Source organism: Lissotriton vulgaris, chromosome 6 (assembly GCF_964263255.1).
Source record: "Lissotriton vulgaris chromosome 6, aLisVul1.2, whole genome shotgun sequence".
NCBI classification, from domain to species: Eukaryota; Metazoa; Chordata; class Amphibia; order Caudata; family Salamandridae; genus Lissotriton; species Lissotriton vulgaris.
In genome coordinates, this window is record NC_141694.1 from 1,029,500,947 (window position 1) to 1,029,526,689 (window position 25,743).

The following is a 25,743-nucleotide window of genomic DNA, read 5'->3' on the forward strand; positions in this document are numbered from 1 at the left end:
CTACCACATGCAAGATGTCTATAGGAGAGACGGTGTTCATTTCACGAATGAGGGAAACAGAATCTTCCTCTGCAACATCAGGCTCTGCATCGGTACTTACTTACGCGCACCCCGGAGAGGGAGGGCGGGGGCCGAGGGTGGAGAGGTGCCTGAGGTGGTGGGGGAGGCGGTGCAGGGTGTGGGGGGGGCCGAGGCGCGTGGAGCTCGGGGGGCAGTTGGAGGGGGGGAGCGGTTTCCCCTCTATTGATTGAGGAGACCGATGTGGAGGAGGAGGTGGGGGGGGAGGGAGGGGGGCGGACACGGAACTGGAGTTCGTCATCAGCGGAGGAGGGCGGGCGTAGGGGGCCAGGGCGGGTTGGCGTCGCCGGGGGAGGGGTGGGGGGAGGGGCCAGGTGGAGGGGCGTGGCAGACCTGAGGTGCTGGGGGGGTGCGCGGAGGTGGCGGTGCGCCGGGCGGGAGGGGTGGGTCGGGGGTGGGGCGGTGGGGGTAGTGGAGGGGTGGCAGGGGGAAGTGAGGGAGCGGGGGGAAGTGGCTGGCAAAGGGCGAGTTTTGGTGAGGGGGAGGGGAGCGGGGTGCAGCATGGGGGGGCATGGGGTTTTGGACGTGGGGGAGGTGCAGGGCCGAGTTGGGGTTACGGGGGGTGGGGTGGGGTGGGGGGCTGGACCGGGGAGGGGGGTTGGGACCTAGGGGGCGGAGGGGTCGCGGCGCGGAGGTCATTCGGCAGTTTGGGGGAGGGGAGCGGCTATGGGGTGGGGGAGTGGGGGAGGGGGCGGCGTGTGGGGGGGTGAAGGGGGTGGTTTTTACCCTGGCATGCTGGACTCCACCTTTTTTCCTTGGCAGGAGCTGTTTGCGAGGCGCTCGGGGGAGCAGCATGCGGCTCCCACCCACCGAGTGGATGGGCCGGCTCTGTTTGGTGCAGGCGGCCGAGCTCCAGCGAGGGACCTGCATCATGACCACAGCGAATGGAGGCGGGATGCGTCTCCGCCGGCCCCTCCCCGAAGGGTCTTTACGGCCGCCGGGGGTAGGGGAGCGAGGATGGATGCAAATATTTCTGATCTGACTGCGAGTGTGGACTTGATGGACTTGATGCGGGTGTGTCGGGAAAGAGCGGGTTTGAGCCGGCTGGAACCCCAAGTGGGGGGCCGGGGTGGTGTGGAGCCGGTTGATGGAGAGTCGGAGGAGGAAGGAGAGATTGGGGAGGACGGGGGGGCTTGTAATGTTGTTGACAGTGTATTACAGGTGCCAGCAAGGCAAGAAGCGCCCAGGGTAACGGCCCCTCAGCTCCACTGGTTAGGCGGCGGGATCCAGCAAGGACGCCGACCTTGACGCCAGGTAAGACAGATGACGGCGCGGGGAGCGGCAAGCAGCGTTGTGTGCAGGTTTCAGTGGGGACGGGGGGCGACGGGGAGGATGGGTGGCGGCTGGTGCGGGGACGGTACGTGCAGGACGCGGGAGTTGGCACGGACGGCGCGGTGCAGGGCGGGGAGGGGTCAATGGCGGGCGGCGGGGCAACGGCGGCAGGTGAGAAAGAGACGGCGGGGGGAGGAAAGGAGAGTTGTGTGGTTCCGATGTGGAAGTTACCGTACATGGGGCTGACCAAGCCGCTGGGGGCTCACCTTTCGGCGGCAACGAAGGAAAAGATCTGGAAAGGGGAGTACGTTGACATCTTGAAGCTTCTGCACAGGGAGTTGACGTCCAAGGAAGGGTCAAAGGAGGAAGAGCAGGAGTTAGCTAGGCGCCCAAAGGTGCCCCTGACGCTAGACAACTGGTCAGCGGCTTTCCTCATATATGCGAGCGTGTATTGTGAGAATTTCCCGGACCGGTGCGTGGCGCTGTTCAAATACATGGATGTGGTACGGAGGGCACAGGTGACCTACGGCGGGTATGCGTGGTCCCACTACGATGAGGAATTCCGGGCACGCATGGCGGCGGACCCAGAAGCGCAATGGGGGGAGCTGGATTCGGATTTGTACCAGCAGGTGATGGGAGGGGCCAAGTTTGGCCGCACCATTTACACAGCGAGCGGTTTGCCGCTGGTGTCGCCCCCCTTTGTGGCCCGCCCCACCCGTGGGGGGGTGGGACAGGGAGACTCTGGCAGCCAGGCCGCAGTCGGCGCCTGCTGGGACTTCAGTAGAGGAGCCTGCAGGAGGGCGGCATGCCGATTCCGGCACGAGTGCTCGTCGTGCAGACAGAGGCATCCAGTGCTGCGTTGCTGGGGGCCCGGCGGCCCACCGGGGCAGCAGCCCGTGCAGGGAGGGGCCCCAGCCAGAGGGGGACCGGGCGGGGGACGGGGAAGGGGCAGAGGGGGGGAGCCGTGGCCCTGGGCAAAGGCTCGTACGCCGGTTAGGATCGAGTGGATGGAGCCCTGGTTGGCGGCGTATCTGCGGGCGGAGGATGCTGCAGTGCTGCGTCAGGGTTTCCGGGAGGGATTTTGGCTGGGGTACGAGGGCCCTCGGATTGCTCGCTGGGTGGACAATCTGAAGTCAGTGAACGCGCACAAGGGCATTGTGCGAGAGAAGCTTTTTAAAGAGGTCAGAGAAGGTAGGATGGCGGGCCCTTTTTCGGCACCGCCGTCTCCGGGCTTAATCATTTCCCCCATCGGGGTGGTGCCCAAGAAGGAGGAGGGGCAGTTCCGATTGATACAGCACTTGTCTTGGCCGGAGGGGGAGTCGGTCAATGCCTACATTGCGGCGGATTTGGCGTTGGTGACTTACTCGTCGGTGGACGTGGCGCGGAGGCTCGTCGGGGCGGCGGGACGGGGCGCGCAGATGGCGAAATGTGATATCAAGTCTGCTTTCCGACTCCTTCCGGTGCACCCGGCGGATCACCAGTTGCTGGGGATCCAGTTCCAAGGTCTCATCTTTGTGGATAAGGCGCTGCCGATGGGGTGCTCCATTTCATGCGCGCTGTTTGAGCGTTTCAGCTCATTCCTACAGTGGGGTTTTTCCAGGCGCACAGGCTCGGAGTCAGTGACGCACTATCTGGATGACTTTTTCCTGGTGGGGCGGCCCCGTGCGGAGGACTGTCAGCGGCAGCTGGATGGTTTGGCTGGGTTGATGGGGGAATTTGGGGTTCCCCTGGCGCCAGAGAAGACGTGCGGTCCCAGTACAGTGTTGTCCTTTCTCGGTATCAAGCTCGACTCGGTCGCCATGGAAGCACGCCTACCGGAAGACAAGAGGTCAGCAATGCTGGTTTTGGTGGATAGAATGTTGTCAAAGAGGAAAGTGACAGTGCGGGAGGTGCAGGTGTTGTTGGGGCATTTGAATTTTGCCTGCCGCGTGGTGCGGGCGGGCCGAACGTTTTGCCGGCGTTTGGGTTTGGCGTTGTCCGGGTTGTCTTTGCCTCATCACCATGTGCGCCTTTCGGCGGGAATGAAGGAGGATCTGCGCATGTGGCGGGTGTTCTTGGAGCGGTTCAATGGTGTACCTATGGCGCCGGCGGAGGACTGGGAATGGGACATCACCATGTACTCGGATGCGGCGGGCGTTGGCGGATTCGGTCTGTATTGGGAGGGAAAATGGTGTGCAGAACAGTGGCCAGAGCATTGGCAGGCGGGAGGGAGAAGCATTGCGTTCTTGAAGTTGTTCCCTTTGGTGGTGGCAGTCACGGTGTGGGCAGGGGCGTTGGCGCACAAGCGCGTGTTGTTTCGAGTGGACAACATGGCCGTCATGCAGGTGGTGAACAGGCAGTCGGCCCGGGACCCGCAGGCGCTGAAATTGATGAAGGTGTTTCTCTTGCGTTGCTTGGAGAATGACATACAGTTTCGGGCGCGCCACGTTCCGGGTGTGGACAATGACATTGCCGATGCCTTGTCTCGTTCACAGTGGGAGAGGTTCCATGGGCTAGCCACGACAGCGGAGGAAGTCAGGACGCCAGTGCCGGAGGACCTGCGGTCGGTGGGCGAGGCCGGGTCTTTCAGTTGGTGAAGGCGTCAGTAGCGGTGTCCACGTGGAAGGCTTACGAGCTAGCATGGGAGGAATTCCTGCAGTCAGGTGCGGTGAGGCAAGGGGACCGGTGGCGGCGCGAGGAACAGGTGGTAAGGTTCATTCTGGCGCTCATGGATAGAGGTCTGTCGCGGGTGTCGATTGCGGGCAAGTTGTCGGCGGTGGCGTTCATGGGCAAGTTGTGGTGGGGGTACCCCCCGTCGGCGGGAGAACTGGGGACCCGGCTGCTGGAGGGGTGGACGAGAGAAAGGGGTGCGAAGGTGCGGCTGCGCCGTCCCATCACGGTGGAATTGCTGGAAGGAGTAATTGGCGCGCTCCCGGCGGTGTGCAGGGATGAAGGTGAGGCGGTGGGGTTTTCTACCTTGATGTCCTGGCTTTTCTTTGGGGCGTTTCGAGTGTCGGAGTTGCTGGGCGCGAAGGGGAGGCGGGGGGTGTTGTGGGGAGATGTGGAGGTGCAAGCTCAGGAGGTGGCGGTGCGTTTGCGGCGCTCGAAGACGGACCAGCGGGGGGTCGGGACTTGGGTGGTACTGGGACTGGGCGGACGGGAGGGGGTGTGCCCGGCGGCATGGGGTAGGAGGTTGATGGCAGGCAGTGGCGAGAAGGAGGGGGGAGGTTTTTGGCCGGGGTGGGGGTGATGGAGTGACGGCGTCTCATGTTTTGTAGGTTCTGCGGCGCGCCCTGCGGTACATGGGTGAGGACCCTCTGGCTTTCGGGACGCATTCCTTTCGGATCGTGGCGGCAACAGAGGCAGCACGGAGGGGTGGGGGTAAGGAAGAGATACAGAGGGTGGGTCGGTGGAAGTCGGATTGTTACCGGACGTATGTGCGGTTGAGGGAGGCTGAGGGGTTGTTGTAACAGTGATGCCCGATTTTGATATGTGTGTCTTTGCAGGTGCTGTGGCGGGGCCAGAAGTGGCTGTTCTGAATGTATATATTGTGGGACATTCATTCATCAAGAGGGCAGAACAGGCGGAGTGGGACAGGCATCGGACACTCAATTTGGGATTGGATGCGGGGTTGTACCGTTGTCATTGGAGGGGAAAAGGGGGTAGGCGTTGGCATGAGTTATTGCCCTTGTTGAACACGGTGGTGAGAGGGGGGGTGTGCCCGGATGTGGTGGTGATTCATCTGGGCGAGAACGTTTTGGTGCAGTGCAAGGGGTTGGTGCTGCTCAAGCAGATGAAGAGGGACCTGAGGGAAATTAAGAAGCAATGGGCGGGCTGCCATATTATATGGTCGGAGTTTATTCCCAGGCGGGTGTGGAGGGGGCGGAGCGCCCAGGAGCCATAGACAGGGCACGGAGGAAGATCAATCGGGAGATGCGGGAATTCTGTGCCAGGGAGGGGGTGGGGAGGATGGAGCACCCGGAGTTGCGCTATGGCGCAATATATTTTTTCCGGGAGGATGGGGTTCACCTGTCCAGGTATGGCATGGTGCTGTACATAATCCAGCTGAAGGAGGCGTTGGATGGGGCTTTGGGGGTGCTCAGGTATCCCAGGAGGCAGGAGTCCTAGGGCGGGGGTCGAAACTCGTAAGCGACCTTCGAGTGGCGCTTTCCTAAGGAGATAGGGTGGTTTTGCGGGAGGCCTGGGACTGTATGGTAGACGGGGGTGAGGTCATGGAGGTCACTGTGGCATTCAGTAGAGGGGTAGGTTGCTGAGCGGATGTGTTGTATTACAGTTGCAATGTTGGGGTTAACTTTAGGGGTGGGGGTGCGGGGTTGTCAGGCAGTTGTTATTTAGTGAGCAGTAGTTTTGTTCGGCACAGGCCAGGTGGGACATTGTTATAGGTGCACCTGATTCCAATAAAGCGGCCTTTTTCACACATTTTGGTTGTCCGTGTCAGTGCTTCCCCCCCCTCACCTACTGGTGTGCCCCAATGGGGATTTGGGGGGGTGGCCGACCAGCGGGAGGCTCGCCCCCCCGGGGAAGTTTGGGGCACCAGGGGAGGGGGGGGGAGGAAGCTTGACACCCGGGGCTCGCCGTAGCTGGCGTTTTTGGGCTGGTTGGGCTATTTGGGCTTCTTTTGGGCTGGCTAGGTATTTAACCGGCCATTTCGTGTCACTGCACACTGTTTGTGGTGCAGTGACACAGCAGCCAGGGTCGTAAACAGTTTTTGTGGTCCCGCCCACCCTCCCTTTAAATTCTGTTCCCCTTTTTGTTTTGGGGTGGTGGGGGGTTGGTCCTGGTCATGAGGGGTTTTGTTGGTCGATGGTGCACTGGTTAGGGTTAAAGTTGTGCTGTCGCTGGAACAGGTGCGTTTACTGGGGGCGCTTTCCTAAGGAGATAGGGTGGTTTTGCGGGAGGCCTGGGACTGTATGGTAGACGGGGGGAAAAACATGGAGGTCACTGTGGCATTCAGTAGAGGGGTAGGTTGCTGAGCGGATGTGTTGTATTACAGTTGCAATGTTGGGGTTAAATTTAGGGGTGGGGGTGCGGGGTTGTCAGGCAGTTGTTATTTAGTGAGCAGTAGTTTTGTTCGGCACAGGCCAGGTGGGACATTGTTATAGGTGCACCTGATTCCAATAAAGCGGCCTTTTTCACACATTTTGGTTGTCCGTGTCAGTGCTTCCCCCCCCCCTCACCTACTGGTGTGCCCCAATGGGGATTTGGGGGGGTGGCCGACCAGCGGGAGGCTCGCCCCCCTGGGGAAGTTTGGGGCACCAGGGGAGGGGGGGGGGGGAAGCTTGACACCCGGGGCTCGCCGTAGCTGGCGTTTTTGGGCTGGTTGGGCTATTTGGGCTTCTTTTGGGCTGGCTAGGTATTTAACCGGCCAGGTGGGACATTGTTATAGGTGCACCTGATTCCAATAAAGCGGCCTTTTTCACACATTTTGGTTGTCCGTGTCAGTGCTTCCCCCCCTCACCTACTGGTGTGCCCCAATTACGTGACCGTAACTCTTAACTGAGTGCCATTTTCCTGTAACGCTCACTGGGACTGGGGGAGGTGGGACAGACAGAGTGGTGTGGGTAGGGCGCACTCGGCCATGCCCTCTTACTATCGCCTCAGATTCACCGAGCCAGAAATTCGGTTTGTTTATTTGTTTTTGTGTCTTGAACCTACCCCTAAAGTTTCAGGTTTCTGAGTAATGCTAGAAAGGCCCTAAAATTGAAGGGCCAAAAGCGCCGATTTGTGACACTCCGGTCTCGCCACAGCTCTCGGGACACTCAGTGGACATAAGCCCCTTATTCAGGACCGCCTGCCCCCCCCCCCCCATTGTGTTTATTCGGTCACTACCCCAGTCGCTGTGGGCGCCATAAAAAGTTTTTGTCTTAGACTTTTGATAACTACTAGAAAAGGAACAACCCTTGCTCAAGACCTTGTCAACCAAACCACATTCCAAATGAGCGGCAAGAGCACTTCCTCTGAAATGCAATGGTTTGGACTGTCGTCCCAAATTGTATGAAAGAAGCCATTGTAAAACCGTTGAACTTTTTTATGAGACCAGTTATGTGAGGAAAAGTTGGCATTCTAAAAATACATTAAAATGTTATTTTAAAAAACACTCGAATTCGTACATATTTTAGAAGTTCTCAGCAAAATGTTCAAGACTACTTTTACATTTGCTGTCTAAAGCGCGTGTGTTTTGCTTCAAAGCGCTCAACATATATTAGAGGAGATATGTTAATCCAAAATGCCTCCTCGCCTATCACCTTAAACGCCCTGAAAAATCTACAAGAACCAACACAACACATGGACGACAGCATGCAAAAGCAGAGAGAAATTGTGGCGACATTATTAGCATATCTGGGGAAAAAATTGCATTGATATCATTTTGTTTACAAATGCAGAAGTGTAAAGAACAGATGATGGACTGAAAGCTGAACAAATCAAGCATTCACACCCAGTCACAGATCTGTGTTTATTTTATCGTTTGTTTTCATCTGCCACCGCAGTTTGAACCTAGCCATGTGCAAATCAATCTCGACCCTGCTACTCAGCTTGAACTGCCAGACCAGGTCCTCCCCGGACCAGAAACAAGCATCCTGGGACCGGTTTCGGGGTATACCCCTCATCAGCCAGGCTAGCTTGAATTGACTGTCCCCATATTAAATCCCAAAACAATGGAATTAACCTAGATCTATGACTGGGGGTGAATGTTGGATTTCTTCAGCATTGCATCTATCACCTGTTCTTTCTGTAATGACAGAAGTGACATAACACCAAACAAGGTTGGCCTCCAGCAACCCTAAGATTCCCCAACAGCCTCCTGTTTGCTTGTGAAGTGGGGAAAATGCAAAAAAAAAACTAAAGAGGGTTCTTAGAGCGATTTTACTTTTTTTCTGCTGCTTCCATCAAGACTACTGCTGAGGGTAGGAGGGCAATGGCAGTGTCAATGGTATCAAGTTCCAAGTCAAGGTTATCTATCTATCAGACTCTATCTATCAGACTCTATCTATCGGACTCTATCTATCGGACTCTATCTATCGGACTCTATCTATCTATCTATCTATCTATCTATCTATCTATCTATCTATCTATCGCCACTCACTCTATCTATCTATCGCCACTCACTCTATCTATCTATCGCCACTCACTCTATCTATCTATCGCCACTCACTCTATCTATCTATCGCCACTCACTCTATCTATGTATCTATCTATCTATCGCCACTCACTCTATCTATCTATCGCCACTCACTCTATCTATGTATCTATCTATCTATCGCCACTCACTCTATCTATCTATCGCCACTCACTCTATCTATGTATCTATCTATCTATCGCCACTCACTCTATCTATCACCCTCACAGCATCACTCTGTGCAACTATTCAACAACAACTGGTTCAAATATGTTCTCTCAATGTTTCAAGCTTTATTACAATTGTCACAAAAATGTTAATATTTCACCTCCGTTCTTGGATTTTCGACACAATAAAATACACTGAACATAAGTCTAAGTCACGTACATACAAAACATGTTGCATTACAAATGCTATAGGTGTCACATTTGCAAAAGTTAAAAGTATTGGCATTGTTAATGACAAAGCTATTCATTTTGCTATTTTCAAGACCAACACATAAAAATAAAATTGTCATTTACAAAACCAATAGATCCAACTTTTCTAATGCGAGACCTATTGCATTTCCAATGCTTGTTTAACTTGTGTTTATACTTCATGGGACTAACCTAATGGCATTTTTTTAGATTGAATGTTTGTGAAGATTTTGTCTGGGTATTCTGATGTTTTGTGCAAAGACAGATTCGGCAGCTGCATATGGACTTGCTCAAATATTCCATTTCATACCCATTCTCTTCCAGGGTGGGCGAGCATTGTTCAATATCCCTTCCAGGGACACTTTTATCGCCGTTTACGCTGACCCTTTAGGTTTACCGCTAAGTACTACACGAGTTCTTCAAATGCAAAAAAATACCTATCCAGAACAACAGGGAGAGGTACTTCAGAAAGTCTCATCACTGTGTCACAGTTTCTCCCAATAGGAAGCTAAAGTACTAATGACACATGCTTATTGTGTCCGTCTTCCTTCTCTGTTAAAGAGAGTGCATAGTACACATTAAATAGATGGACGGCTGGCAACGGTGTATGTCCTTGGTTAGTCCCTCTCTTATAAAAATGTACGCCCCCACACGCATTTTAGCCGATTTGCGCTGAAGCTCGAGGCTGGTCCCACCCACAAAGCGACAGGAGAAAGCTCTCCCGTAAAACTCACATCCTCTGGATTTTCACACCTGATTTGTAGCTGGGTCCTGTCTAACACCCTCAGCGGGAGGGGGGAGGGAATTAACTAGAAGTCACTGGAGAATGTAATTTAAAAACCGTCCCCACCCACGTACGGGTTAATCATCTCGTGTGTCTTGCCCCTTCTGGAGTGGAAATCGGGTTGCCATCTCCACGGCATGTTTTTTCAGTGCAAGTAATAAAAAAAAACCACACGTTTTCCCATAAAAGAAGGGGAGAAGCGGATATACGGTTATCTTGGGGGCGCTGATTAGAGAGCGATGTAGGTAGGTTATGCACTCGTGTATAACCCTGTTCCTGAGCAACTCAACTCAACACTCAAAAAAGGCTTTTTGAGTGCAACTCAACTCAACACTCAAAAAGGCTTTTTGCACTTGTGATTATAAGTGAATCGAGGTCCTTAAGTAGGCCGGGTCTCACCGGCGCCGAGCTACGGCAGTTCTTTTTTTTAAAGGAGGCATCAAAACGTGTATCTATCGGGCTCTGTTTTGTGCCCTGGCACAGGCGGACGCAGTGAGAGCAGGCGCGCGTGCTCACCTCACACTTCTCACTAGTGGAGAAATTATGGCATGACGTCATGACAGATGAGCGTTGTAGGAGAAGGGAAATCCTTTAAGTCATGTTCTCTCTGGATTTCCCTTCTCTTTTTGAAACTCAGGAGCAGCAACATTTTCGTGGTTTCACCAGGGCTTTAAGTGCAAGCTCATTCAATATTTTATACAAGCCATAATTGCTGTTTATTTATCTTTTGGAACAAACAACCATTGACAGAGCAAATAGTCCTGACTTGTAGGTATGATGTTACTTGTTGCATCATATATCTGAAAGCAATGACAGAAACATCAAAATACCAGTCAGGTGGCACCCTATGATAAGCACAGATTTTTAGCTTAGGTGTTTTTAAGACGTGCCATTAATTACGTAGGCCACCCCCCTCTGAGAGACTACCAGTTTTTTAATCCCACTTAAAGTCCTGAGTGAGTCAATGCTCCCCTTAACCCCAGGAACGTCATACATACTGCGCCTGGCAGGATTGTATTGGCCATGATGTATACACACAGTGACACAGCAAGGATTCGATTGACCATAATAAAAGTAGCATGAATGGTCCCAGTCGGGTCCTTCGGGTAAGCCAGTAGAAGACACCCATAACTGGGGTGCAATCGGCCCTTCATATCTTGAACCCTGAACTTTTTAAACCCCACAGTGAAATTCCATTGTGTTCGTGTGTACTAAAGACGGTATGGGTAGTGTATAGGTGTCTGTACATCCTTATACCTCTGCTGGTGTCAGTAGTGTAGAATGCATGTTAAGGGGCCCTAGTGGGACCAACGAAAAGAGGCAAACTACCCCCCTGGTGGCGTAGTAAAAGACACCAACAATTGGCGTACAAAGAGCCTCTGAAGTGCCTAGAACCTACTGCCACTCTACCTGCTGCTCGCCCACACATTGGGCAACTAGTTTTAGTAAGCTATCCAAACTATCCTGAATACCGTTCCGCACTTCAGTTATTTCAGAATTGCAACGCTCCACTTCTTACGACAGAAACCTCTTGTGACTAGGTCATGGGAAAAGCCTCCTTTAATGCTTTTACGGGCACTGAATATTCTGCCCTCAACACTGGCTGAATTTGATTGATTGTTATCGCTCGAGGTGAAAGCACTGACGTAAGTGAGCAGCCCCATACAGCACTTTATACCAAACAGTCAGTGAAAGGATCGGGAGAAGCAGCAACGGCTTCAGGTGGGTAATGAGTGTATGAAGGATCCGACCCCAGATGGGCATTGCCTCAGAAGCCACTCTGGCCGCCGCTTGCCTCTCCATTATCAGGACCACGGTCTAGAAACCAGGACGTCTCTAAAATCACAAACGCTCAAACTAACCATGCTTCTGTTCTTTCCTCTCTATTTCTCCCCCTCCCCCTTACAGTAATAACTAGTGTGCCACCTCTAAATTGCGTAGAAAAGCTGGAGAAAGGGCCAGCAGCGCCAGCAGTTGACCCTGCCCTAAAACCGGCCTCAAAAGCTCCAGTACACTGGGAAAATAATATAAGGATGAAGGCTGATGGGGCATCTATTTGTCCTACTCACCTGCATTGTCGACGATGACCCGAGCTTATTATAGTTTCTACTGGCGCATCGACAATCAAGCTACTTTATATACATCAGTGGTCGAAGTGGGGAAAGAAAAGTAGGGGAACTGTGGGCAGAGACTCAGGGAGCAGGAATAAGCAGAGGATTGGATTAGTGGGCGGAGTCGGAGGTGTGGCTAGAAATAGCAAAATATACCAATTTTTAGTATGTTTGGCATTTCACTGACCAGTCACAGCTTATAACGCTATTTAATTCAAACAATCGATAAACACGTTTATTTGAGGTTTAATATATAAGTTGTTTAATGGAACAAAAGTTACTAAACAACGTGAATTGTGTTGCTGTGAAGTGGAAGGCTGTGTGCAAAGGTTGACTGGTCACCTTTCTCACCGCCGCATTTGCATGTTACACTGGGATTAATGAGGCGAAAGCTTTCCAGAGACTGTTAGTATGTGTAAAAATGTAAAAAAAAGAAAGTATCAGAAAATGGCACTGCAGTCTTTTTTGCTGCATAATTTAGTCAACACTGCAACATAATGTTGTCCTCCATTGCTGCATAATTGCAGTGGCCTCAAAGCAGGCAGCACATGCTAAAAGTGCGTGTGTATGAAGCAGAGAGACCAAGAAGTTTGTGAGCTTAGGGGCATATTCATTGAGGGTAATAGTGGAGCTGGGCAGCACAGCAAATTACTTTGCTGCACTGCAGTGTATCACAGGGAAAGGGCAAGAATGCACGGTATTTATCCAATATGGTGCATTCCTGTCTTTTCCCCCTGCGCTGGTGCCATTTCGACAGCCTAGCGCCAAGGCAGGCACACTTGCCCCATGGTGCAAGGGTGCCTCCGTTGCATGCAGGATTGCTTTTGTACAGGAAGGGGCACCATCCTGCACAAAAATATTTTTTTTCCTCTTTCTATGTGTGCTGCAGAATGAAGCACACTTTGAAAGAGGAAAAAACAAGGAGAAATAAAGACATTTCTCGAAGCTATGCCTTCCCTGGGGCAGCGCAAACTACTGGGTTTACAAGGAACTCTGCAGTGATTTATGCGTTTTTAAGAGTGAGTCATAATGCTGCACAGTTCTGCTGGTTTTGTTACTGGGGGCCGATTTTGCAGCATTGTGGCAAAACCAGTCCCCAGTTACAAAACCAATCTCCCATGCAACACCTACCGCAACACTTCCCTTGCACACAGTAAGGCAATGCAGCAGTTTGTGCTGCGTTGCACTACTCAATATCTATGAAGTTGTTTAAAGACATGCAAAGTGGCTTTACGTGGCTTTAAAACATGACTTGGAGCTTTGCATTGTGCATGTACCACATAGCAAGGTGCAAGCATGACGCAAGGCCCTTGAAAACATGCTCCTTTGTCTGGTGTGTAGGCAAATTCTGCATTGCAAATCCCTGGTGAATTGCATTAGTACTACTGGAACAAGACCAATGGAGGCACCAATGAGTGAGGTGGAGTGGCCTCAAGGGTCCTGTGACCTCAGTGACAAAGTCACTGCTGCTCTAGGGTTTGCTGCTTTGTAGGCCTGCCCGCCAGACTGGAGGTGAACTTCAGTATGGATTATGGTGGACAGAGCTTCAAGGCTAACCAACACTGGCCACCAGGCGAGTTTACCTGCTGGTGCTAAGTGACCAGGGCTGCTAAGGTCTAGTGGGGCCTTCTAAGGTCTATCATGGGAATGTGCTCCCTCAGGAGTGGTCTGATGGACTAGACATGAAGGCTGAACCAGGTTCCCCAGTTCCAAATTCTGTAGCTCTGGCCATAGTGCCACATCCTACCCCCACCAAACACCCTTCGGCCCCACTGAGTGAAACTGGCACTGTCTTCATCTACGACCCAAATCTGCCCCATTATAAACAACTGGATGTGTCTTATTTCAAATGATGCACTGCCTGAAAAAAGTAACAACATTCTGGAAACATCAAACACTCATAGGGAATGCAGAATTATGTAAAGCATGCAAAATATAAGCAGGAAAGACATGTTACCCTAACGCTTTTACTCTCATTGTTCAGAAATCAATGTGTATTTTTGTGTCTCAAACATTGAGGACATGAATATAGGGCTCCTTGTGTACATATGTGTCATGCAGGGCTCAGAACACATATGTACAGAACTCTTCAAGATAATCTGATCTGACTCATGGAAACCCACAAAGGCTCCTTCATATTCATGTCAGCCAACTAGCTGCTCAAACATAGTATAGCAAATATGTATTCAAGTGTCCTGCAAAGAAGAATGAGTGTGAGTAAGTAAATGTGGGTGCGAATGATTGAGTGCCTGAATGTTACTGAGCATGACTGAAAGAGTGTATGTGGATGAAAGTGAGTGAGAATGAGTCACGTAGAGTAAGTGAAACTGTAAGTTAGAATGAGGTAATCAGAGTAGGAACAAGCATTAGAAATGCAATCGGGCTCGGATTTATTTGAGTTTGAGCTAATGGCATTGTAAATGCTAATGTATTGCTGCTATGTGTTATGGAGTGTGTTCATGTGGTGTGTACTGCCAGTGATCTCCTTGTGAGTGTGCGAATATTGCACCACTTGCCTGTGATGTCCTTCTTGTGAGTGTGAGAAGCTTGCACCTCTGCTGCCTGTGGTCTCCTTGTGAGTGTAAGAAGCTTGCACTGCTGCTGCCTGTGATGTCGTTCTTGTGAGTGGGAGAAGATTGCACCTCAGTTGGCTGTGGTCTCCTTGTGAGTGTATGCACTGTCATCGCTAGCCTGTAGATATGCACTGTCATCGCTAGCCTGTAGATATGCATTGGCTTCACTAGCCTGTAGATATGCACCGTCATCGCTAGCCTGTAGATATGCACTGTCATCGCTAGCCTGTAGATATGCGCTGTCATTGCTATCCTGTAGATATGCGCTGTCGTCGCTAGCCTGTAGATATGCATTATCATCGCTAGCCTGTAGATATGCACTGTCATCGCTAGCCTGTAGATATGCTCTGTCATCGCTAGCCTGTAGATATGCATTGGCTTCACTAGCCTGTAGATATGCACTGTCAACGCTAGCCTGTAGATATACATTGGCTTCACTAGCCTGTAGATTTGCGCTGTCATTGCTATCCTGTAGATATGCTCTGTCATCGCTAGCCTGTAGATATGCGCTATCATTGCTATCCTGTAGATATGCGCTGTTGTCGCTAGCCTGTAGATATGCATTATCATCGCTAGCCTGTAGATATGCACTGTCATCGCTAGCCTGTAGATATGCACTGTCATCGCTAGCCTGTATGTAGATATGCACTGTCATCGCTAGCCTGTAGATATGCACTGTCATCGCTAGCCTGTAGATATGCACTGTCATCGCTAGCCTGTAGATATGCTCTGTCATCGCTAGCCTGTAGATATGCACTGCCATCGCTAGCCTGTAGATATGCATTGGCTTCACTAGACTGTAGATATGCACTGTCATCACTAGCCTGTAGATATGCATTGTCATCGCAAGCCTGTAGATATGCAGTGTCATCGCTAGCCTGTAGATATGCTCTGTCATCACTAGCCTGTAGATATGCACTGTCATCGCTAGCCTGTACATATGCTCTGTCATCGCTAGCCTGTAGATATGCGCTGTCATTGCTATCCTGTAGATATGCGCTGTCGTCGCTAGCCTGTAGATATGCACTGTCATTGCTATCCTGTAGATATGCGCTGTCAACGCTAGCCTGTAGATATGCATTATCATCGCTAGCCTGTAGATATGCACTGTCATCGCTAGCCTGTAGATATGCATTGGCTTCACTAGCCTGTAGATATGCATTGGCTTCACTAGCCTGTAGATATGCACCGTCATCGCTAGCCTGTAGATATGCACTGTCATCGCTAGCCTGTAGATATGCACTGTCATTGCTATGGCTTCACTAGCCTGTAGATATATATTGGCTTCACTAGCCTGTAGATATTCATTGGCTTCACTAGCCTGTAGATATGCACCGTCATCGCTAGCCTGTAGATATGCACTGTCATCGCTAGCCTGTAGATATGCACTGTCATTGCTATGGCTTCACTAGCCTGTAGATATGCATTGGCTTCACTAGCCTGTAGATATGCACTGTCATCGCTAGCCTGTAGATATGCACTGTCATTGCTATGGCTTCATTAGCCTGTAGATATGCATTGGCTTCACTAGCCTGTAGATATGCACTGTCATCGCTAGCCTGTAGATAAGCATTGGCTTCACTAGCCTGTAGATATGCACTGTCATTGCTATCCTGTAGATATGCACTGTCATCGCTAGCCTGTAGATATGCTCTGTCATCGCTAGCCTGTAGATATGCACTGTCATCGCTAGCCTGTAGATATGCTCTGTCATCGCTAGCCTGTAGATATGCACTGTCATCGCTAGCCTGTAGATATGCATTGGCTTCACTAGCCTGTAGATATGCACTGTCATCGCTAGCCTGTAGATATGCTCTGTCATCGCTAGCCTGTATATATGCGCTGTCATTGCTATCCTGTAGATATGCACTGTCGTCGCTAGCCTGTAGATATGCATTATCATCGCTAGCCTGTAGATATGCACTGTCATCGCTAGCCTGTAGATATGCTCTGTCATCGCTAGCCTGTAGATATGCACTGTCATCGCTAGCCTGTAGATATGCATTGGCTTCACTAGCCTGTAGATATGCACTGTCAACGCTAGCCTGTAGATATACATTGGCTTCACTAGCCTGTAGATATGCGCTGTCATTGCTATCCTGTAGATATGCACTGTCATCGCTAGCCTGTAGATATGCTCTGTCATCGTTAGCCTGTAGATATGCACTGTCATCGCTAGCCTGTAGATATGCATTGGCTTCACTAGCCTGTAGATTTGCGCTGTCATTGCTATCCTGTAGATATGCTCTGTCATCGCTAGCCTGTAGATATGCGCTGTTATTGCTATCCTGTAGATATGCGCTGTTGTCGCTAGCCTGTAGATATGCATTATCATCGCTAGCCTGTAGATATGCACTGTCATCGCTAGCCTGTAGATATGCACTGTCATCGCTAGCCTGTATGTAGATATGCACTGTCATCGCTAGCCTGTAGATATGCACTGTCATCGCTAGCCTGTAGATATGCACTGTCATCGCTAGCCTGTAGATATGCTCTGTCATCGCTAGCCTGTAGATATGCACTGCCATCGCTAGCCTGTAGATATGCATTGGCTTCACTAGACTGTAGATATGCACTGTCATCACTAGCCTGTAGATATGCATTGTCATCGCAAGCCTGTAGATATGCACTGTCATTGCTAGCCTGTAGATATGCTCTGTCATCACTAGCCTGTAGATATGCACTGTCATCGCTAGCCTGTACATATGCTCTGTCATCGCTAGCCTGTAGATATGCGCTGTCATTGCTATCCTGTAGATATGCGCTGTCGTCGCTAGCCTGTAGATATGCACTGTCATTGCTATCCTGTAGATATGCGCTGTCAACGCTAGCCTGTAGATATGCATTATCATCGCTAGCCTGTAGATATGCACTGTCATCGCTAGCCTGTAGATATGCATTGGCTTCACTAGCCTGTAGATATGCATTGGCTTCACTAGCCTGTAGATATGCACCGTCATCGCTAGCCTGTAGATATACACTGTCATCGCTAGCCTGTAGATATGCACTGTCATTGCTATGGCTTCACTAGCCTGTAGATATATATTGGCTTCACTAGCCTGTAGATATGCATTGGCTTCACTAGCCTGTAGATATGCACCGTCATCGCTAGCCTGTAGATATGCACTGTCATCGCTAGCCTGTAGATATGCACTGTCATTGCTATGGCTTCACTAGCCTGTAGATATGCATTGGCTTCACTAGCCTGTAGATATGCACTGTCATCGCTAGCCTGTAGATATGCACTGTCATTGCTATGGCTTCACTAGCCTGTAGATATGCATTGGCTTCACTAGCCTGTAGATATGCACTGTCATCGCTAGCCTGTAGATAAGCATTGGCTTCACTAGCCTGTAGATATGCACTGTCATTGCTATCCTGTAGATATGCACTGTCATCGCTAGCCTGTAGATATGCTCTGTCATCGCTAGCCTGTAGATATGCACTGTCATCGCTAGCCTGTAGATATGCTCTGTCATCGCTAGCCTGTAGATATGCACTGTCATCGCTAGCCTGTAGATATGCATTGGCTTCACTAGCCTGTAGATATGCACTGTCATCGCTAGCCTGTAGATATGCTCTGTCATCGCTAGCCTGTAGATATGCGCTGTCATTGCTATCCTGTAGATATGCGCTGTCGTCGCTAGCCTGTAGATATGCATTATCATCGCTAGCCTGTAGATATGCACTGTCATCGCTAGCCTGTAGATATGCACTGTCATCGCTAGCCTGTAGATATGCTCTGTCATCGCTAGCCTGTAGATATGCACTGTCATCGCTAGCCTGTAGATATGCACCGTCATCGCAAGCCTGTAGATATGCATTGGCTTCACTAGCCTGTAGATATGCACGGTCATCGCTAGCCTGTAGATATGCATTGGCTTCACTAGCCTGTAGATATTCGCTGTCATTGCTATCCTGTAGATATGCGCTGTCATCGCTAGCCTGGTAGTAGTGGTGGTGGTTGTGGTACTGCTAGTAGTGGTAGTACTGGTAGTGGTAGTACTGGTAGTGGTAGTACTGGTGGTGATGGTACTGGTAGTACTGGTGGTGGTGGTAGTACTGGTGGCTGTAGTAGTGGTAGTACTGGTGGTGGTGTTACTGGTGGTGGTGGTACTGGTAGTGGTAGTACTGTTGGTGGTAGTACTGCTGGTGGTAGTACTGGTAGTGGTGGTACTAGTGGTGGTGGTACTGGTAGTGGTAGTACTGGTGGTGGTACTGGTAGTGGTACTGCTAGTGGTGGTGGTACTGCTGCCCGTAGTACTGGTAGTGGTAGTACTGGTGGTGATGGTACTGGTGATGGTAGTACTGGTGGTGGTAGTGGTACTGGTATTGGTAGTACTGGTAGTGGTAGTACTGGTGGTCGTGGTAGTGGTAGTACTGGTGGTGGTGGTAGTGGTAGTACTGGTGGCTGTAGTAGTGGTAGTACTGGTGGCTGTAGTAGTGGTAGTAATGGTAGTACTGATGGTGGTAGTACTGGAAGTACTGGTGGTGGTGGTACTGGTAGTGGTAGTAGTGGTAGTGGTAGTACTGGTGGTAGTGGTAGTGGTAGTACTGGTGGTGGTGGTAGTGGTAGTACTGGTGGCTGTAGTAGTGGTAGTACTGGTGGCTGTAGTAGTGGTAGTAATGGTAGTACTGATTGTGGTAGTACTGGAAGTACTGGTGGTGATGGTGGTACTGGTAGTGGTAGTAGTGGTAGTGGTAGTACTGGTGGTCGTGGTAGTGGTAGTACTGGTGGTGGTGGTAGTGGTAGTACTGGTGGCTGTAGTAGTGGTAGTACTGGTGGCTGTAGTAGTGGTAGTAATGGAAGTACTGATGGTGGTAGTACTGGAAGTACTGGTGGTGGTGGTGGTACTGGTAGTAGTGGTAGTACTGGTGGTCGTGGTAGTGGTAGTACTGGTGGTGGTGGTAGTACTGGTGGCTGTAGTAGTGGTAGTACTGGTGGCTGTAGTAGTGGTAGTAATGGTAGTACTGATGGTGGTAGTACTGAAAGTACTGGTGGTGGTGGTGGTACTGGTAGTGGTAGTAGTGGTAGTACTGGAGGTGGTAGTACTGTTGGTGGTAGTACTGTTGGTGGTAGTACTGCTGGTGGTAGTACTGGTAGTGGTAGTACTGGTGGTGGTGGTACTGGTGGTGGTGGTACTGGTAGTACTGGTGGTGGTGGTAGTACTGGTGGCTGTAGTAGTGGTAGTACTGGTGGCTGTAGTAGTGGTAGTACTGGTGGTGGTAGTACTGGTAGTATTGATGGTGGTAGTACTGGTATTACTGGTGGTAGTGGTAGTGGTAGTACTGGTGGTGGTGGTAGTGGTAGTACTGGTGGCTGTAGTAGTGGTAGTACTGGTGGCTGTAGTAGTGGTAGTACTGGTGGTGGTAGAAATGGTAGTACTGATGGTGGTAGTACTGGAAGTACTGGTGGTGGTGGTGGTACTGGTAGTGGTAGTACTGGTGGTGGTGTTACTGGTAGTACTGGTGGTGGTGGTGGTGGTACTGGTAGTGGTAATAGTGGTAGTACTGGAGGTGGTGGTACTGGTAGTGGTAGTACTGTTGGTGGTAGTACTGCTGGTGGTAGTACTGGTAGTGGTGGTACTGGTGGTGGTGGTACTGGTGGTGGTGGTACTGGTAGTGGTAGTACTGGTGGTGGTACCGGTAGTGGTAGTGCTAGTGGTGGTGGTACTGCTGCCCGTAGTACTGGTAGTGGTAGTACTGGTGGTGGTGGTACTAGTGGTGGTAGTACTGGTGGTGGTAGTGGTACTGGAATTGGTAGTACTGGTAGTGGTAGTACTGGTGGTCGTGGTACTGTTAGTACTGGTGGTGGTGGTAGTTGTAGTACTGGTGGCTGTAGTACTGGTAGTACTGGTGGTGTTGGTAGTACTGGTAGTGGTGGTACTGGTGGTGGTGGTACTGGTGGTGGTGGTACTGGTAGTGGTAGTACTGGTGGTGGTACCGGTAGTGGTAGTGCTAGTGGTGGTGGTGCTGCTGCCCGTAGTACTGGTAGTGGTAGTACTGGTGGTGGTGGTACTAGTGGTGGTAGTACTGGTGGTAGTAGTGGTACTGGAATTGGTAGTACTGGTAGTGGTAGTACTGGTGGTCGTGGTACTGTTAGTACTGGTGGTAGTAGAGAAATCTGTGCACTGCCAACACCATGTGTTAACCTCCGAAAAAGCTGGTGCAAGCCCTTTAGAGCGATTCACATTTATTGCATGAAAGCTGGGAGCACTGTTGAGGTATCAGACCAGACTGAACAATAGATCACTGTCTAAAACTACTCTTCACTGGAACATGGTTCTTAGTAGAATTTTTTACCTAGTCTGTTTAGGTATGTTCTACTCGTATTATTGGATTTAAATCATCTTAAAATTGCCCTTAACAAAAACTATTACAAAGACATCTTTCAAGCATAAGGGCTGCAAGTGTATGGTGTTTGTGCTGGGGGTCAATTGGGATAATAAACCAATGGGGTGCGTGGGGTAGTTTAAGATATGCCTATGCGTAGGCACGTTGGAGAAGACCTCGTGACTTAAGAGCAGCTACCCCAGAACTATGGCGTGTGCTAAAAAGTGTAACGCAATGGCCTCTGTGGACACTCCCAAGTACAGCCAGAAGGGAGAGCAGAAAAGGCTACACAATGTAATGACCACTGGTGTCAAACGAGCAGTGAAAGTTCACGACAGGACACTGAGGTTCAGACCACAGAAAGCACAAGATGTCGCCATCCAAATTAGCCCATCTTAACTTGAGGGCCTGCCACCCCGCCCCCTCGCCTCCCCCAACACTCAAAAAAACACCTTGACCGCGTTTCCCAGGAAGCCTCTGGTAAGGCGGTTAAAGAAATGCATTAGTGAGGTAACAAGTCCTATATGTTAATATACAGATTACCATAGCCGCAGGGGGCGAAGGACTAAAGAGAACACATTTCCTGTTGCCTCGCCCCACCCCGTGCAGCATCTCTGTCAGCGCTCCTTCCCAAACAGCCCGACTCCCCTGCAGGGAGCGTCGGGGCCTTTTGTTATGAACGGGTGACTGCGCGGCTGCTCCCCGCAACGCCCCTCTGCTATTCATTATCCCCCCCTGCCCAAGTCAACTGCTGAGAGACGACCTGAGCCCCCACCCCGTGATGCATTTCTACAAACAGACACATATATGTAGCTTCCAGGAAATATATATATAAAACAAAATCACATGTCTGCTGAACACAAGCGCTCCACGAATGCGTTCTGCCTGGCTGGATGCTAGCTTTCATCCGATGTAAACAGCCCTACACAGAATGTCCGGGGAAGTAAAATTTTTCCAAACAAAACCGGCCTTGTTCAGGTCCGTCTGCGCGCTGCCAAAGGCGAAGGGGTGCAAGGGGGGAGGCAATGTGGACGACTCATCGACTATATGCTAGATGGTGAACGCGCGCACATCTGGATTGCATTACACGGGTACTCTGACAGCTCCTAATTAAGATTAATCACTCTCCGTGCTCGTTCGCGCACACAATATGCCACATCGGGCACGCGTAAATTACTTACAGCCTATCACGTCAACGCTACTAAATACACAGCACAGCGAAGACGAATCACTAGGCAGATGCCATAAAAAACTAAGGCATTTGCCAGCCGGAGCCCTTTCTGAATTTTTTTTTTCTAAATACTAAAGAGCTCGCAAGCTCCGCCTCTCCACTTCGTGGAAGGCGAGGCCCGAGCCCTAAAAAGTGAGAGTGAGTGCGAGTGAGAATGTGATACTGAATGTTGAAGAGTGAGTGCAAAATAGAACAAGCATTGGCATAGCCAATAGGTCTCGCCTTTGGGACTTTATAAGTGTTTAGCAATGCAACAGTCGATGTTGTTGCACTAAGGATATTGTGCTGCATAACTAAATATTTATAAGGTCCCAAAAGCGAGACCTATTGCCTATGCCAAGGCTCAAAGAAAGGGTCTTTTAAGAAACAGGACACTGCTTACAGCCAGCAACAGGAAAGAAAAGGTCACATAAAATAGATCACGCTGCTCGAGACAGCTTACCCCTTTCTCTCAGGCCCTGGGTTTAAAGGGGCACCCAAAGGGCACACCGCCTGAAGAATGGGCATTTACAGTGTCTATGGGCAACGGCTCCTTGAGTCCATGAGTAGCAACGCACTTCAAGCGATATTATGAGTAGCGACGCACTTAAAGCGCTATCTGTGTAGACGTGCATTCATTTCCTTACTCATGCTTGTATTTCTTCATGCATGTATACGTTTTTTTAATTGTGTGCACCCACATGTGGACATATTTAGGTACTTCTAAATTCGTAATGCACCTTATGATTCCCAAGCTGCTTTGTGCAATTAACAAGGCACGCTATATACATTAACATAAAATAACTCTGTTACCCAGCCTATTAGACACAGATCTACACACCCGCACTACTGGGCAATACACATTGAAAAAAAATAAGATAAAAAACAGCAGATAAAACATTCAACATTTTCCGTTTTTTTTTTTTTTTTTTAAAGCACCAGGTATTTTATTTTCCCAACTTACTTGATGTTTGTGGAGTTCAACTTCAGAGGCAGTCCAGGCTCCTCTTGCAGGTCCCTATACAGAGAAAAGAGCAGAGCCTTAAAGGAGGGGCCTGGGACCTCTGGGCAGGCACGGAGAATAATTTCCAGGAGAGGCTAATAGGGCTGGGTCAGCTTTTCAGTTCTGGCTGGACAGCAGATTTACATCAAGTCACAAAGTCCTCAGTAAAGCCTTTTTCTTCTTTCCCAGCTGGCGTCCGTCAGTCTGCTTGGCACCAAAGTAACCTGATGTGACCTTTGTATTGTTCACAGTGGGGGCAGGCAGGCAGCGTCCTCACAAAAAGAGGTGTGAATCACGGGCTCACGGCAGCAGCAGGGCCATCAGAGATAGCCGTTTTTTGCGCTATGCTACACTGATGGCCCTTTCAGTGTCACTCTGCAGGGAATGGGAGGAAGTCAGGTGCACTGCAGAGGCCTTCCTCAATGTGCATGTTGCACCACACAGGGAAAAAAATAAAGTTCCAGGTACGCTTTTTTAAAAACAAAAAGTAGGGGAACGGACTAGCATCATTTTTAAAAGTAGGGGCACGCCGTGCCCTTCCGTTCCCACCCACTTCTAACACTGATATACATAGACCGATCACTAGTTTGTATGTGCGCCCCAAGCCCTCCTCTCCAGGGTACTCACCAGCTGCTCCCTGAGGGCACTTAGAGTGCACTCCAGCCGCAGTTCTTCGCTGCTGCCCCCCAGTTGGACGGGGGCCCCGGCGGCCGGTTCAATCGCCAGTGCCCGGGTCACCAGTGCCTGCTGCCGGCTTCGAAGTAGGTGCAGCTCCCGCAGACCAGCCAGGGCAGCTTGCAGCCTCTCCCCTAAGCGTCCACGGTCCAAGCCTCCACTGCCCGCGATGCACCCCGGCTGCATGTTCGCCTCTAACCGCGGCCCCAAGGCATTGCAGGCTCCTTCAGCGGGGGCAGGGGTGAGGAGAGCAGACAAGGGTACACCACACAAGAAGGACAAAGCTACGGGACGGGTGAAGAGAGCGCAATGAAAAAGACAGGGGCACCAGATGGCAGCAAAAGGAGAGAGATATAAAGTAAGATCGGAGGAGGGGACCGAGGAAAGGGCAGAAAGACTCAGGCTCTGTAGGCATCGGATAATGGTTGCGCTCAGGGTTTCAGGGCAGGAAGATACAGCTCGAGGCTCAGTAAGTGTCTGATCTGAATCCCCAGGACAGCTCTCTCTAGCAGGCCGTGACGTGTTTTGTGTAGTAAACTCCGCCCCTACAGCGTGACTCGCCCGAGGTTAACCTCGGGCCAGCCATACCTGTGTTCCCTCAGCGCCCTGCCCGCTCACGCCGCCTCTCCGTCCAGTCTGCCTGCTCTCCTAATCCACACCTTGGGCCGGAGATTAACGCTCCCTGCAGGCCCGAGCTGTGGGGGGTATTCTCATTCACTCAGGGAGGTTTAGATGGAAGACAGGCTCAGTCTTGATATGTTTGCTGTCTTCAGCCCGTGGGGCCAGAAGCCGTAGGGGGTTGGGAGGCAACCACTCTAACGTCTTTGGGATGCAAACAATTCCAGGTGACCTTTAGCTCCCGGAACTCGCCAGTCAGATGCGAATGGCAGGTTATAAAAATGTACATTTGTTTGATTTGTTTATTTCTGAAAGTGTTATATAAGAGAGAAGGACGCCCAAGACAAGAGAGCGCCACAGCCCCTCACCTTAATGCATACATAATATAATAGCCGGTCAGTCGCTTTAGATGTCAGTACAAATGTTACCTGGCTACTACCAAGAGCTTTGCACACCATTTTGTTACTCTTCAATAGAAGTCCTCTATTAAAGTTCTCGCTGTATTTTTCGCTGCTCTTCTGTCTTTCTGCCTCACAGTTCCTCGTCCTGTGTGGAAAAGTCCACACGTTTTAGAGTTGCGACTCTGATTTACACAGATTAACCTTTCTGTAGATGCTTGAATTTCCGGGCATGCTCCTGTAGTCACCACCATAGTCATACTCGCGTGTGTCGATTAAGGACAATCCGCAAATTTACGGTTGAATGTGCAATTGCGCACGCTTTTTTTTGCTCGTGTTTTCTCTACATGAAAAAAAAATCAACATATAGAAATTCTTTCTCTAACGCCCCTTGACTAAACGCTTGCCACGTTAAATGAAAACGTTCTACCAACGTTTTCAAACTAAATTATTCTGTGAATTTAAGGTGGGTAATCCATTTGCAATGTCTGTGAATATCCGCAAAAGAGTGTATTTCCTGGTGTTTTCAAAATTAACAAATGGGACCTGCTGCAATTCCCTGGGAAATTCACATTTCCCTACCACCTCAAAATCGTCCAACAGTACAAGCTACAAACGGGGTGTAGTTTCCTCTGCCGTAATGTTCTGCCCATCTTGTTTGACTGAACTGAAATAGTAAATTCGACTTTGTGTTACCTTGAATTGTGCCATTTTCTCTATATATCTGGTTTTGTGGAAGAGGTAGTGTAAGATAAGAGAGATACAATGTGAAGCAAGAGAGCAAGAGAATACTGAGTGATACTGCTGCCCTGAAAGGTTATTGGTTTATATTTCAGTGAATCATTTTATTCGATTGTTTTTTGATGTGTACATTTCTGATTTTTATTAACCAAAATAAACTTGTCAACTGCCAACACTTTGTAGATTAGTACACTTTGTTTTATAATATTTCCGAGTTCTTATCCACCCGTTCAATCTTCAGGCCAGTCTCGCTACACCTATGCCCTAATCCAGTTTATGCGCTGTACTCATGAATCCCTGGCCAGTCACCAGTAGGACCAAGTGAGCTGGTGCTAGGGGTGTTAAGGGTCGCAGCAACCATATCCTCTCACTGCGCATGAGAACCAGTTTGGGAATGAAAGCACAAATAACACA

The 25,743-nt window shown here is 50.2% G+C and overlaps 1 protein-coding gene across 1 annotated transcript in view; it reads right to left on the minus strand.

Annotated features, from left to right (window-relative positions):
- Nucleotides 1-24,045, minus strand: part of DACT2 (dishevelled binding antagonist of beta catenin 2) — a 158,204-nt gene extending 134,159 nt beyond the window's left edge. The window contains exon 1 of the mRNA XM_086927095.1: nucleotides 23,525-24,045. Coding sequence (XP_086783221.1) covers nucleotides 23,525-23,758 — 234 coding nt within the window. The 5' untranslated portion in view covers nucleotides 23,759-24,045. The remainder of the gene's footprint in view (nucleotides 1-23,524) is intronic.
- Nucleotides 24,046-25,743: the final 1,698 nt, after the last annotated feature.